Source organism: Phyllostomus discolor, chromosome 8 (assembly GCF_004126475.2).
Source record: "Phyllostomus discolor isolate MPI-MPIP mPhyDis1 chromosome 8, mPhyDis1.pri.v3, whole genome shotgun sequence".
NCBI classification, from domain to species: Eukaryota; Metazoa; Chordata; class Mammalia; order Chiroptera; family Phyllostomidae; genus Phyllostomus; species Phyllostomus discolor.
This window is the reverse complement of record NC_040910.2, coordinates 103340569-103354109: the sequence shown is the minus strand read 5'-3', so window position 1 is coordinate 103354109 and position 13541 is coordinate 103340569. Positions and strand designations below refer to the sequence as shown.

General features: G+C 59.8%; 1 protein-coding gene across 1 annotated transcript; it reads right to left on the bottom strand.

Moving 5' to 3' along the window:
* Window positions 1-1538: 1538 nt before the first annotated feature.
* SP6 (Sp6 transcription factor) lies at window positions 1539-7546 on the bottom strand. Its single transcript, XM_028519939.2, has 2 exons — window positions 7161-7546; window positions 1539-5026 (listed from the first exon to the last, which is right to left on the bottom strand). The coding sequence occupies exon 2, from the start codon at window positions 4966-4968 to the stop codon at window positions 3835-3837; it is 1134 nt and encodes a 377-aa protein (XP_028375740.1). The 5' UTR covers window positions 4969-5026; window positions 7161-7546; the 3' UTR covers window positions 1539-3834.
* Window positions 7547-13541: the final 5995 nt, after the last annotated feature.

Sequence of the window (13541 nt, the reverse complement as noted above, 5' to 3'; positions counted from 1 at the left end):
GCCCAGAAGGTCAGTCCACATATTCTGAGTTCCCTCCCTCCCTCCCAGCCCCTCTGAGATCGTCCTGCCGAGGGCTCCAGAGCTGAGGGGGTCAGAGGTGGCCTTGGGCTGCATCAGGGGGGGCCAGGCCAGCCAGGCAGCATTGCTGTCAAGGCAAACAGCCGAGTGAGCGTCAGAGCCCCACCAAAGGCCCCCGCTAAGAATGCAGGTCAGCGGGAGGAGCTGGGAGGGGAGGAGGGGCAGCCCCAGCCCTGCCCAGACAGGCCCAGCCAGCCCCGCTGCTGCCCTCCTGTCCCTGGGGGCAGCGATGGGGGAAAAGGAGGAGAGGACGCACTGGGCTCCTGGGGTCTAAGTTCCCCAGAACCAGGAAGACAAAGGAGGCGCCCCGAGGAGTGGAGTGGGCGGGAGGTCATGGGAAAACATGCCTGTCCCCTCTCCTCCCGGGCTTCTAAATGCAGGAGCAGGGGGGAAAAATACTTGACCCTCCAGACCAGCCTGCTTTCCTCTCTGACCCCTACATCTTTCTGATGCCCCATCCCAAGGTGGACTTGGTGAACCCACCCTCTCCCAAACATGTGATGGATGGGCCAACCTGGAGCACCAGATTTGGTCCAGAAATTGGGTTAGGGCTAGAGTAGGGGATGCAGGAACCCCACTAATGGAAAGAGAATAATTTTGTTAAAAACGTGGGATGGGAAAGTGCCAGAATACAATAATTTATCCTGCCCCCTTGGAGCCCAAAATTGATCCTCCATCCACCTTCCTGGTTTTCGGGCTCTGGAGCTGAGGTTCTTGGTTCATTTGACATGAATTAGGCACCGACTGCATACCAGGCATTGGGCAGCCTGGGAAAGTGTGCGCGGATGGGCATTTCTGCATACCCGAGCGCGCCCCGTGGGTCCAGCGAGGGCGCACTGGTGCGCAGTGCTGTTGTGTAGGTGTGGCGGGTCTCTAGCTGGGAGTTGCAGTAGGAGCCTTTCCCTCATACTTTCCAGCTGGGCGGGAGCCCATCAGATATCTTGGCTGCCTTTCATCGCCTTGTTCCTGATAGAGATCATCCTGGGTGAAGAAATCGCTGTCAGTCACCCCCGCCTCACTCGCAGCCTGAGGAACCGATTGACACACACACACGCCCCCCATGGGGGTGGGGTGAGGGTGCCAAGAGGCTGACCCTCTCTGGGAAGGCAGGGGAACCAGCGTTCTGGGCAGGGGAGGGGGAATAGGGGGCTTGTCTGTGGAGGAGGAAGGAAACATCTGGAACTTCCTCATCTGCACAGGTTAAGAGCAGGGAGGGACGGTGGGCAGAGTTATCGACCCAGAGGGTGCTCCTCCCTCCTCCTGCACCAGCCACCTCCAGGACAGGATCAGACCCTTCCATCAGAGCTCAGCTCTGCCCCGAACAAAGGGAGAGGCTGCTCAGGGCTGCAGATCAAAGGGAAGTGTCCACCCCACCCTGCAGCGGCCTGGGGCCCGGCCTTCACTGCCCAGGGACACCGAGTCAAAAGGGAAACCAAGAAGGAAACCCGAGCTGGACGACAAATGAAGCAGTGATGTGGCTGATGACTTTATTATGGCATAAAAAACACAGGCTGTTTCTTTCTCCTCTCCCCCCCCCCCAACAAAGTGGGTTCACAGCAGTTAAAGAAAAAAAAAATCCTACATTTCTCCTCTAGGGGGCTGCCTAGAAGGGGGCAGACAGCCAAGCAACCTAGATCTATACAAGGGGGGAGCAGAAAGAAAACCTAACCGAAGCCCTCACCCAACACCTTAGAGCTGGGGGCCTCCCTGGGGGGAACATCCATGCCCCCCCCCACACCAACACCCGTTCGGGAGTTCCCACTAGAATGGTCACTGGGAAGAGCTGTCCTGGCAGCACAGGGAGGGGGCGGCTGGTTTCGATGGGTGGAGGAGAAAGGCATCTCACACCCACGGTGCCCTCCCTCTCTCCCCCTCTCTCCACCTGGTCAGGCAACCTGCAGGCACGGCCAGCCCTCTCCTGCCCCCAAACCTCTCAGCCAGAAAAGGAGCCTCTGGTGGGGTTAGCAGGAGGTAGGGATAAGAGCAGCCTAAAGAAAGAACATGACTTCTTAAACTACCCCAGGCCCACCCACGAGTCTCTCAGGGAGGGTCCCCTTATCCCTTTGAAGGACTCCCTTCTACACAAACACAAACTCCCACCCAGACCCCAGCCTCACGCCCCATCGAGCCCCCAGTCCTCAGACTGGGTTCCAGCATCCCCCAGGGAAGGAGAGGCACTGTGGGCCTAGACCCCAGGACCTTGGACGGGGTGAACAAGAGAGGGTCTCCCCGACTGGAGACCCCAGGCTCAGTAGAGAAACACACACACACACACACACACACAACATGCCCTAATATTAAATAAAATACCCTTTGCATATAACTTAAAAATCAATACACAACTAATCCTCAAATAAGGCTCTGCATGGACAGAGGGCCAGGGAAAGGGGAGGTCAGGGACGGGGGCAGGGGTGGGGGGGAAGCTTCTGGCCTCTACCTCAAGCCCGGGAAAGCCCACTCACTCCACACCCTCCCCTCATCCCCTCCCTTCCCTGCACCAGGCTCAGCCTCACCTGGACTCACCCCGGCCCGCTTCCCGGGTCCGTGCTCACTATCAAGATGTGGCTCTAGCGTCTGGAGGGGACTAGGGACAGCTCCCTGGACATCCCCTCAGAAGGCAGGAGACCCCTACCCAGTGGGAGAACCACTCCTTCATATGGAAGGGGGGGACCTCTTCATGCCCGCTCTGCAGGGGCAGGGGAGGGCGAGCAGGAGCTGGCCAGGCAGACACAGAGTCCACGGAGGGGGACCCATGGGACACTCCTCTCCTGGGGTACCCCCACCGACTTCCAAATAGCTGAGGTAACCCGTTCCTTCCATCCATCCCCACAGGGAACAAATAAATGACGGGGTGCCCAGGGTGAGGAACTACATGGACTCTGGAGTGGGGTCTTCCGGCCGCCTTGAAAGCTCACGTGGCGTGGGGGTGGGGGTAACAGATGGGGAACGTGGACTTCTGAACTTTATTTTTTTATAAAGACCAAGAGTTAAGGACTGAATTGGAGTTTGAGGGGGAAGGGGCTCATTCCTTCCATTCCCCCACCAAACTGCTTTCTCTCATTTTAGAAGGGGACTTCTTTACCCACCCGCCAACAGCCCCTTCCCCTCGTCCTTCATGGCTCCATCAGACTGGGTCTGGAGGGGTTAATTCATAAGAAGGAGCATCAAAGGAGTTATTTCTACAGCAACAACCCTCCCGGCCCGCTGCAGACCCCTCCCCAAAGGGGACCCCCAGCCTCCACTACCCTGTCTCGGCTCTCCCTCCGGAAACCCTAGGGGAAGAAGCACTGTGAAGGGGATGAAAGAGACCGGGGCCGCTGGGCGGTTCCGGAGGCGCTTTTATGTCCGGGTTCCCAGGCGCTAAGAACGCGTCCAGACAGCTACCCCCAGCGCCCGGGGCCGCCCCACTCCTCTCTGCTCCCGGGATGCACGTCTTCTCCAGCGGGTCCCCTCCGCCCTCCAGCCGCGGTAGGGATACCTCATCCCATCCCCCCAGCTCGGGGACCTGGGTGAACTAGTGAGGAGACAGCGAACAGAGGGGCGTGCGCAGCTCCCCCGGCCCAGCCAAACAGTCAAAAGCGTCCTGTCCAGCCTGAGACTAAAACACCCCTAAGCCCCCTCTCCCTGACCCCACACCACTTTCCCTCCCTCTCAATAAATAACAACTTTCTCCTCTTACTCGAGCCGCCCCCCAAGGACATCAGGCCAGGGGGGTTTCTTCTGATGTCCCCAGGGTAACCAGCGGGGTCAGAGGGCTCAGTTGGAGGGAGCTGCGCCGCTGCCCTCGGCCTCCCGCTTGCCTTTGCTCCCGGAGGGTTCCACCGCTCCTCCGGTCTTGCCCTCGCCGGTGGCGGCCCCCGCAGCCTCCTCTTTGCTGCCCTCGTGGGTTTTCATGTGTTTGGCCAGGTGGTCACTGCGCATGAAGACCCGGCTGCAGACGGCACAGGGGAACTTCTTGGTGCCGGTGTGGGTCTGGAGGTGGCGCTGCAGCTCGTCGGAGCGCGTGAAGCGCTTGCCGCAGAAAAGCCAGTTGCACACGAAGGGACGGTCGCCGCTATGCCAACGCAGGTGCGCTTTTAGGTGCGACGTCTTGGCGTAGGCTTTCCCGCAGCCCGGGATGTGGCAATTGTGCAAATGCTTCTTCTTGCCCCCATCGGGCCCGCATGGAGCCCCCAGTCGCTCCGCCTCCAGGCAATTGGGGCAGCGGCACACGGTCTGACCTGAGCTTCGGGGCACTGACCGCCGGGAGCCTTTGGGCCGAGTCGCCCCATCCAGACTGGAATCCAGCCCCTGGGTCTCCGGGGCGGCAGCTTCCAAGGCCTTTGCCCCGTCGGGAGGCCCCAGGAGGTGCTGCCCTCCGGCGGCTGGGAGGAGGTGGTGCGGGTGTGGGTGGGATGGCGGGGCACAAAGCTGGTGGTCTCCAACGTAGCCCCCCAAGCCAGCCTGAAGCGCCCCCGGGTGGCCAGGTGAGGTCAGCGCGCCCTGAGTGTGGGGGAGGTCCATCCAGCTGGTGCCCGGATGAAGGTCCCACCACGAGCCATCCTCAGTGCCTGGGTGAGTCGGCCGGAACCACGATTCGTAATGGTGTGACATGTCCGGCTGCAGGAGCTTGGAAAAGGGTCCCGGGGCCAAGGGGTTGTCGCTTTCCAGGTCCTCGCAGGTTACTCGAGAGGAGGCCCCTGGTAGCTCATAGCCCTGCGAGAAGTCCACCTCGGGGCCCAGCTGGAGGCTCTGCAGCTCTCCAGGCTGCAGCGGGGAGGGGTAGTCCCCGGCCTCCGGGCTCGTGTGGCCCTGGTATGTTTGGAGAGGCTGCAGGTCCAGGCGCGGAGGGGAGGCGTGAGGCGCGTCCGAGTGCTGGCTGCCCAGAGAGCCGCAGACAGCGGTTAGCATTGCCGGGATGCGGGCTGGGGTGGGGGACAGGGACGGTCAGGGACGCCTCAGGTGGGACCTAAAGGAGGCAAAAAAGAGGTGAAGTGAGCAAAATCACCAGCTCGCTTTCGATCCCAACCTAGATCCCTCCCTGCAAAGTACTGCTCTCCAGGCCCCCAAGTGAAAGACAGATGCACCTCTGGTTGGGGACTAGAGATCAGTTAAGAGAATCTGAGAGCCCCTAGGAAGGGTTGAGGACGTGAAGTTCTTGGCCAAGGGCAGAGGATGATGGAAGTCTACCTTCCCCCCAGGTTACCTCTCCTAGGGGACCCAGCTTATCCTGGGAGCTGGGCTGGTCCCAGGCTGGTAGGCGGGATACTCCTACGGTTCAGTACTCAAACTGCCCCGCCCCAGCTGCCCAGGCCGGCTCCAGGACAGTGAGTGGCATTTTCCCCCTGCAGACTTGCTGCCAGCCCAAGTGGAGGACCTAAACCCATCTCGGCCACCCCAGTGTCACTCAGGACACAGATGAAGAGAAGGAGTTGGCCTGTTTCTGAAACTCAAAGCGCGAAGGAATCTGACTTCCCAAAGCCCAAAGCCGATTCTGAGATTTTGGAGAAAGAGCCCTCACTCTCTCTCTCAGTGAGAAAGAGCATTTCTTTCTCAGCCTCACTCCTCCCCCAGATCCCTGCCTGGACCCCAAACCTTTCCTTCAGGCAGTGACTTCACCTTCCTGGGGCTGCAGGGCCAGTTTCTGGGGGCCTTCTGGCCACCAGAGAAAGTTCAGCGCCTTTCCCAGCCCTGACCCACGCCAGTGCCCAGCTTTCCTTCCGCTACCTGCGTCCTTCAATGGAGGGGAGCCCCAGATGTGAAGCTGGGAAGGGTAGGCATCCCCAGAGAAGGGGGTCAGGAGGAGCAGAGCCGACCAGCAAGCTCGGGAAGGCAAAATTGCTGTCCCTTAAGGGATGCAGGGTCAGAGAGGGGGAAGCAGGGGTGACAGGAAAAGCCAGACTCACAGACATTGAGAGGAAGGCTTGCCCAAAGAGATTTTATAAAGGGGTGCATCCTAGGCATGGGCCATTTTTAGGAGTCGCACAGATCATTCTAACCTGCAGCCAAATGTTGAGAACCACTGCTCAGGTTCACTCTCTTATTTTTGGAAAAAATAAAAATAAAAGAGGAAACTGAGGCAGTATTTGGAGAAGCGACTTGAACAAAGGCATTCATGCATTCATTCCACCAAAACTATGTAATGTGTGTTCCTCTGCGACCCACGTCTCTCCACTCTTTCCCTAAACCACCCCGAAACCTGAAGGCCTCCGCCACGTTCTTGATCTGGGACTTGAAGGTCCCCCTCTTCTCACCACCTCTCCCTAAGGCCTGGGGGCCCTGGTGCCCCAGGTGTGGGGCTTGTGTCCCTGGGCCCCCTCGGACCCTCGCAGAGGAGGTGCCGTGGTGTGGGGCAGGGACTTCCCACAGCAGGGCTCCACCGACCCCACTGCCTTCTGCCTCTGGGACCAGGGCGGTGGCCCCGGTCGTCTGGTAGAGGGAGAGAGGGGTTCCTGGGGCGCCCACTCAGGCTCCTGCGGCCTCACCACAAGAAAGGAACAGGGCGAAGCAGCAGGACCGGAGCCTCAGGCCCAGGCAGGGCCGCCCAGAGGGGGCTGGGCGGGAGCAGTGAGGCCTGGGACCCTAATAGCTCTTGGCGCCTGGAAATGGCCCCAGGGGCTACGGGGCGTGGAGGCTCCAGGCCCCGCGGAGTGGCCCCTCCCGACACAGGGCAGGGAGCCCAGTCCTAGGTTGCAGGGCCTGCCAGCAAGGTTTCGGGGAGGAAGGCGGCAGGACGCGCACTCCCGGCTCTGAGAGCCTCCCGGCTTTGCGTTCCCCAGCGCGGTTAGGTGGCGAGAGACACCCTCCTCCCCTTTTCCGCCAGCTGCCTCTCCCCGTCTCCAGCACTCAGGTGGTCGGACTTCCACGCTCCCAGTCCTCAAGGTTCAAGTCCTCCGGTTTTCCCAGTCGCTCTCGTTTCCCCAGTTTCCAGCCTCCTCTTTCCCTCCGGTCTCTCTTGTCCACCCAGTTTTTCACTCCGCCAGGGCTCTAAGCCCTCGGATTCACCTTCCCCAACGCCACGGGAGGCTGGGGCGCGTTCCGGGCACGTCTTTCCGAGGATCCCAGGAGCGCTCGCCCCTCGCCGCCCCGACCTGGGCTCCTACCTCGAGGCTGCACTCGGACTCCGGGCGCGGCTGGCAGGCGCGCTATCCGGCGGGCGCTCCGGGGCCCTGGCGCTGGCGGGCTCTGCAGCGGCGAGGGGCAGGGGCCGAGGGCCAGCTGGGGCCGCGACCCGACCCTGCGGAGGAGGGGCGAAGGGCGGGCGGGAGCCAGCGAGCGAGCGAGCCAGCGAACTTGCGAGCGAGGCCAGCTCCGCCCGTGACTCACCCGCGCACTCTGCCTTCATCCCAGCCCTGCGCTCCTTTTTCCCCGAAATCCGGGCCCCGCCCACCGCACCTGCGGCCGCCTTTAACCCTTGAGGGTTCGACTCCACTGGAGGCCCAGCCCGCCGGGCCCGCAGCGAGGGGGCGGGAGGGGGGTGGGGGCGGGATCGTTAACTAGGTCGCCGCCCGCCCCCTCCCGCGCTCCTCCCTTGGCCCTCCGCTGCCGGGACGAGGGGCGCGGGCGGAGCGTTTCCCAGGTTCGCAGACCCTCCCGCGGCGGGGAAAGCTGCCCTCCAGCCGGCTAGGTCCGGCTGGGAATGCGCTACGGGGCTCGGACCGCGGGGGGTGCAGAGGAGGGGCGGGCCCTGGGGTGACGCCGAGCCACCTTAGGGCGCCGTGTGCCTCGACGGCCCGCGGCCCACCGGCGTGGCCGCGAACCTGAGCGGAACGGAAGAAGCAAGACTGAGTGCCCAGGCTGCGTCCGCTCTACTCCCAGCCCTAGGCCGTGAGAAACTTATCTTGGCCGCCGCGCTCCGGCCCCGTACCCCACCCCGCCACTCCTCCGCACCGCCACCTCCCTCCCCGGGCCTGCGCGCGCGCTCGCTCGCTTTCCTGTTCTCGCTCACCGGCCACTCGCCTTTCTGGGTGACCGCCTCCCCCTCTCTCCCACCCTCTTCACTCCCCCACTTGCCCGTCCCCAGCTGGCCCCGCCGCTCCTCCAGGCCCGCCGGCTCCCCCTCTCCAGCTCCCTTAGAGCCGCACCCCGGCGCCAACGAAACCCACCCTCGAGTAGCCCCACCACTCGCCCCCGCGCCCCCGGCCCTGGAAGCCGCGGCGGGCGCCCGAGTGGCCCGGGCAAGGGACGCTTCTGGGAAGGACTGAGCGGCCCCTTGCCGTCACTGCTTCCCGGTTGTCCCGCAAACGTTGGGAACCTTAGGTTCTTAACTTGGGAGGAGGGTCTGGGATGTCTTTGAGAAAAACATACGCGCATAATACGTCATTCTGGCAAGATTTCGGGGCGTTCGTGGCTCCCACCTTCTTTCAAGAGGCCAGTTGATGGAGATGCAGAGCGCGGGTCGGGAGCAGTGCCCCCTTCCCCCGGCTCCCGCCGTCCGCCCCCCGCCCCCCGCCCCCGCCGGGCCGGCCCCTGCACCCCCGTAGTCCGCTGCTGCTTTCCCGGCCGGCGTCTCTTCCACCCGCCGCGCTGACCTCCCGAAGTGACCCTTGTCTTGTAAGGGAATTCAGATCAATTTTCGTAATTTTTTGTTTCGTTGCGCCAGTTGGCTTTCCCTAAGCGCTCTGCCATCGGCTTTTAAATTTTTCGTGGCTTTCTTTTCCTTTTTTTTTTTTGGGGGGGGGGGGGAGGAGGTTCTTTACAGTCCTTTTCAAACAGCCGAACCGAAATTCAGATCGATGCGATCTCGCTCCTGCAACCGCGACCCCGCCACCGCTGGTTTACCCGCCTCGCAGTCCCGTTTGGGCTGCGCTCGGAAGGCGAACGTAGAATGGTTAAAGTGAATCCACAAGCCGAGTGAAAAATCGATCTTTGTGTACGTGTTTCCCAAGTAACACACACGTTCTCACGTCCGGAGCCCAAGTCTGATTTATCTGTGCATCGTCTTTTCTGCGACTCAGTTTCCTCACCGGGACAATCTGGGTACACGTTTGGGCGAGGTTCCTGGGGCTTGAAGGAATTGATGTACGTAAAATACCTAGCTCCGTGGGCACCTGGCGAGCGCACAGTAAACGAAAAGATGTCGTCGTTGTTAATAATTATTTTAAAAGTCTTCTGGCACCTGCTTGTTGGATTAAAGTATATTCACAAAGGTCTTTGCACTAAAAGTTGATGCACCTAAATTCTAGCCGCAGCCCTGTACTCGCTAGGCTGACCTGGCCAGTCAGGTTGCTCTGAGCCTGAGTTCCCTTCTCCTTGAAGTTCCGTTAGATCAGCTGCCTTCCCCCAACCCAGACCCAGCAAGTCCGGGCAGGACTTTCTAATCGATCAGTTTCCTTCTTCCTGACGCCAGGCTCCTGAGTGCAGAGGATCAGGAGGTGCCCTGGGGGGCCTCCGGCCGGCTCCGTTGACAGCCCTCTCCACCCTCAGGCTTTTATCATTCAGCCTGCAGATGCTGGCTGTGCAGGTTTGCACCCCAGTTCACGGCCACTTCTAGAACAGATTGAGGGGCTCCTGGCACAGAGCCTGTGGCTCGGACTCCCGGGGTTAAGCTCAATCCGACCTCTAGCCATTCTTTGCCTCCTCCTGCCTGCAGCCCTCGACCCTTCCGGCTGCTCCCAAAGCTGCCGCTCCTAAGGCGCTAACAGTTGCTCGGAGATCTGACTCGAGGTGGGCGACCCATTTCCCACCTCCCATTATTTACAGGCACCAGATTGTCTAATCTTTCTGGTTTCTTCTGATTCCCTGAAAAGCAACAGGGAATGAGATCCAGCCTCTACCTGGTGGACGTCCCACCCCACCTCCACCCCACCTCACCCTGGCCCACAGACACTTGGGCTTCCAGAAGCAAAGACCTTTCACTGTGGCTCATCAACAGGAAATCAAACAGCAAGGCAGCTGTGCTGGAAAGTCAGCCTTTCTGGTTTCCTGCCCTGTCTCGGTTTCTGCTTCTGGCTCCGAGCGCACACTGCCTTCCTTCCGGGTGACCTTCTACTTGCGTTCCTCTGGTTCCAGCCCTTTTCATTTTGCACACGCCGGGTGCTTTCCCACTGAACAGCGCTCGTGGTCTGATGTGGACAGAACTGCCCAGGGTCATCTTATCTCAAAGCCAAACCAGGCTGCCCACTGCATCTCCAGCACGACGGAGACCTGCCCCGGACGTGGGCCATGTCCACTCCTCACTGTCATTCCCCCGAAGGGGTCTGTAGACAGATTTGGCCACACGTGTCTGTCCCCCATTCCTGCCACTCACGCCTGTGCTCACACCTCCCTGAGAGGCGGCAATCCACTTTGTATGTGGAGCAGTCTCCACGGTCCCCGTGTTCCTCATACCCCACATCTGTGTCTTGAGCATCTTTGGTTCTAGTGAGTGTGCCACTAAGTGGTCACTATTACTCCCACGGTATAGATGAGGAGTTCCACCAAGGACCGAAAGCGTGAAGTGGTATGGCTGGGTCGGCACAATCGTTAAGGGGCAGAGGAGGAAGGCACGTGGGGACCTGTCCGGCCCCCAAGCCTGAGTTCTGCCTGCTGCCCCCTCTGGCATCGGTGGCGGCCCTTCTAGTCTAGATCCTGGAGGTGGAGTGGAGAGCGTTCTTTTTATTTTTTTTTAGATTTTGTTTATTTATTTTTAGAGAAGGGAAAGGAGGGAGAAAGACAGGGAGAGAAACATCCATCAGTTTCCTCTTCAATGTGCTCCCAACTGACTGGGGACCGTACCTGCAACCCAGGCATGTGCCCTGATCTGGAATCAACTGGTGACCTTTGGCTTTGTGGGCCAACGCCCAACCGACTGAGCCAAACCGGTCAGGGCAGAGGGGACAGCATTCTTAAGCTGATCCTTAGATCAAAGCCATCTTGAATTGCTGGGACAAGTCCCAGCTACAGCCGTGGTCCCTTCCAAGCCTCAATTTCTGTGGTGATTGCACGATGAGAATATCTAAGCTAGACTACCCATAAAAATTTGTGTGGTGCATGTCCTCATTTCACTAGCAGGGAAAGAATTCTGGAACAGAGAGGCAAATAGCTCAAAGTCACACAACGAGTTCTAACTTGCTTTTGCGCAGAGCCGGGACCAGAACCCCCATCTCCTCATTCCTGGCTTCCTAGCTGCTCACTCTCCTCTACTCCCCACCCAAACCTCCAAGCTGCACTTGGAAGACTGCAAGCTGGTGACCTCAGGACACCAATCCATTCCTCCTTTCCTTTCCTCTTTCACCCCGCTGTCCCAGGTTTCTGGGAAACGAGACGGTCCAGAGCTGGGGCCAAATAGTTTTCTTTCATTCATCCATTATTCACTCAGCAAACATTTACTGAGGGTCTACCTAGGGCCCAGGCACTAGGCTGGACATTAACTCCATCATCAATCCGAGTATCACTAGCATCCGCATCTGTTTCCGGTCTGTAGGGGAACCTAGCTGAGAACAGTGCATCTGTGTGTGTGAGGGGGGGTGTTATCTACAAATGTGTGTGCGTGCACGTGATGCCTGTGTGTGCCTTCCGAGCTGGGTGGTGGGGTGTCTGTTCTCTCCCTCCACGACAAAGGGAGTTCCCCACCAGACAACTTCGGTGATTTCTCCCCTACTGTCTCTGCAGGTGTGTATCATGCACGAACCTCTGTGAGGTGAGTGCGTGCCCTGTGCGTCTGTTCGTGTTTGCCCATCTTTTCTATCAGAATGAAGCCCCCCCGTCACCCACTAACTGGTGACTCCACTCCACTTCTCCACCGGATCCCAGCCCAGCCGCGTCCAAAGACCTATAAAGAGATTCTCGTTGGTTCTCCACACAGAGACCTCCCAGACCTCGCTGTTCTCTCTCCCTCCCCCACTCAGAGACAGTCAAGTCTTCCAAACCCTTCTGGATGACCCCCGTTTAAGGGGAGGCCTCCATCCCCTGAACTGGCCAGAGAGCAGCCCCTCTTACCAGTCCATGGAGCCCAGAGCTGGCAGCGGCAGTGAGGGGCAAGTGGGGGTGATGGGAGAGCCAGGCTTTATAAAGGAGGCGACAGTCAGAATGGAGGGGGAGGTGAGGGATGCTGGCAGGGGCGCTGCCAAGTCCTCACGGCCTCGGAAGCTTTTAGGATAATCCAGGAAGCAGTGGCCCCCAGCTCTCCTGGGGGAACGGTGGGGGATGAGATCCGAGACTCTGAGGAGTGCCAGGAAAGGCGGATTTCGGCTGGAAGAGGCAGGGGGGTGGGGGGCGAGCAGGCCTTCCTTCCCTCCCTCCCCAGAGGCTGGACAGGGCAGCGGGAGAGGGACAACGTGGTTTCTGAAGGATGGAGGAAGGGAGAGCTGGCGTGGCTGGAGCTCTCCAAATTTTACGGCCCCCACCCCCGTCTTTTGAGGTTTCCTCCATGGGCCAGGTGGGAAAGAAAGTACCACTTTTATGACCTGGGACACGTACACACACACACACACACACACACACACACACACATACACCCCAAGTCGGTTCCTCCCCGCAGAGCCCCACAGCAATGATGTCCGCCCCACCAGCAGGTCTCTCCTGCTGCTGCCGAGCCTCCCCCTCCCTTTCCTGTGTCTCCCACCCAACTTAGATGCCCACAGGGTCCAGTGTAACCCGCCTTGGGGGTCTGGGCTCTCTCACTGCTCCCTGGGGAGGGAAAACCCTCTCCCTGGCTCAGGGTAGGGTGAGGCAGCTTGGGAGAAATGAGAGGTCACCTAAGAGCAGAGGCAGAGCCCAGCCAGGAGCTTTTATAGACAGCTGAGGAACCCTGGGACTCCAGCAGAGGGAAGAGAAGCTGGGGACAAGGCCTGGAAGGGGAGAAGGGGCCTGGAGGGAAATCTAGGTGGAGTGTCCCCCCCCCCCCCCCCCCCGCAAGCCCCAACTATTTACAGGAACTTAATTTTAGGGTGCTTGTAAGTTCAGGCATGCTGACTAACAGGAGCACTTCCTGGAGCGGAGAAGGACGAAGGACCAGGAAGGAGAAAGGAGATGAGACGGAGGAATAAGATAGGCTCCCCAGAGCTCTCTGAAGCTAGGAATCCTGGCCCACATAGGAGAGCGGCCTGGAGACTTTTTGTGTGTTCACCTTCCACGCTCGGCCACAGCTCAATGCCCTTGGTGTTGGACACAAAAGGTGCCATGCACCCCCTCCACACACGCCCAGAACCCAGTAACCCAAGGCCTACCTGCCACCTCCCCTAAGCCCCCCACAGGGTGAGTCACTCAGTCTTGGCCCTGAACTCTTGTCCTGCTCCTCCCCCTCCACCCCCAGAAACCTCTAGATGGGGGATTCCCAGTCCCTTCATTAGCTTTTCAGTAATTATCCCATAAAGGTCTCGACAGGTCCTTCCTCTACCCATTTCAGAGACGAGAACATTGAGGCCCTTAAGCGAGCTAAAAAGCTCAGCAGAGAGCCACCGTCAGGTAGGAGAGAGCAGAGTGGTGGGGGGCTTGGGGGGCAGAGCTGCACCCCTTCCGTCAATCATCAGCACAATTAAGAGGACAGGGCCAGCCCAACTCCC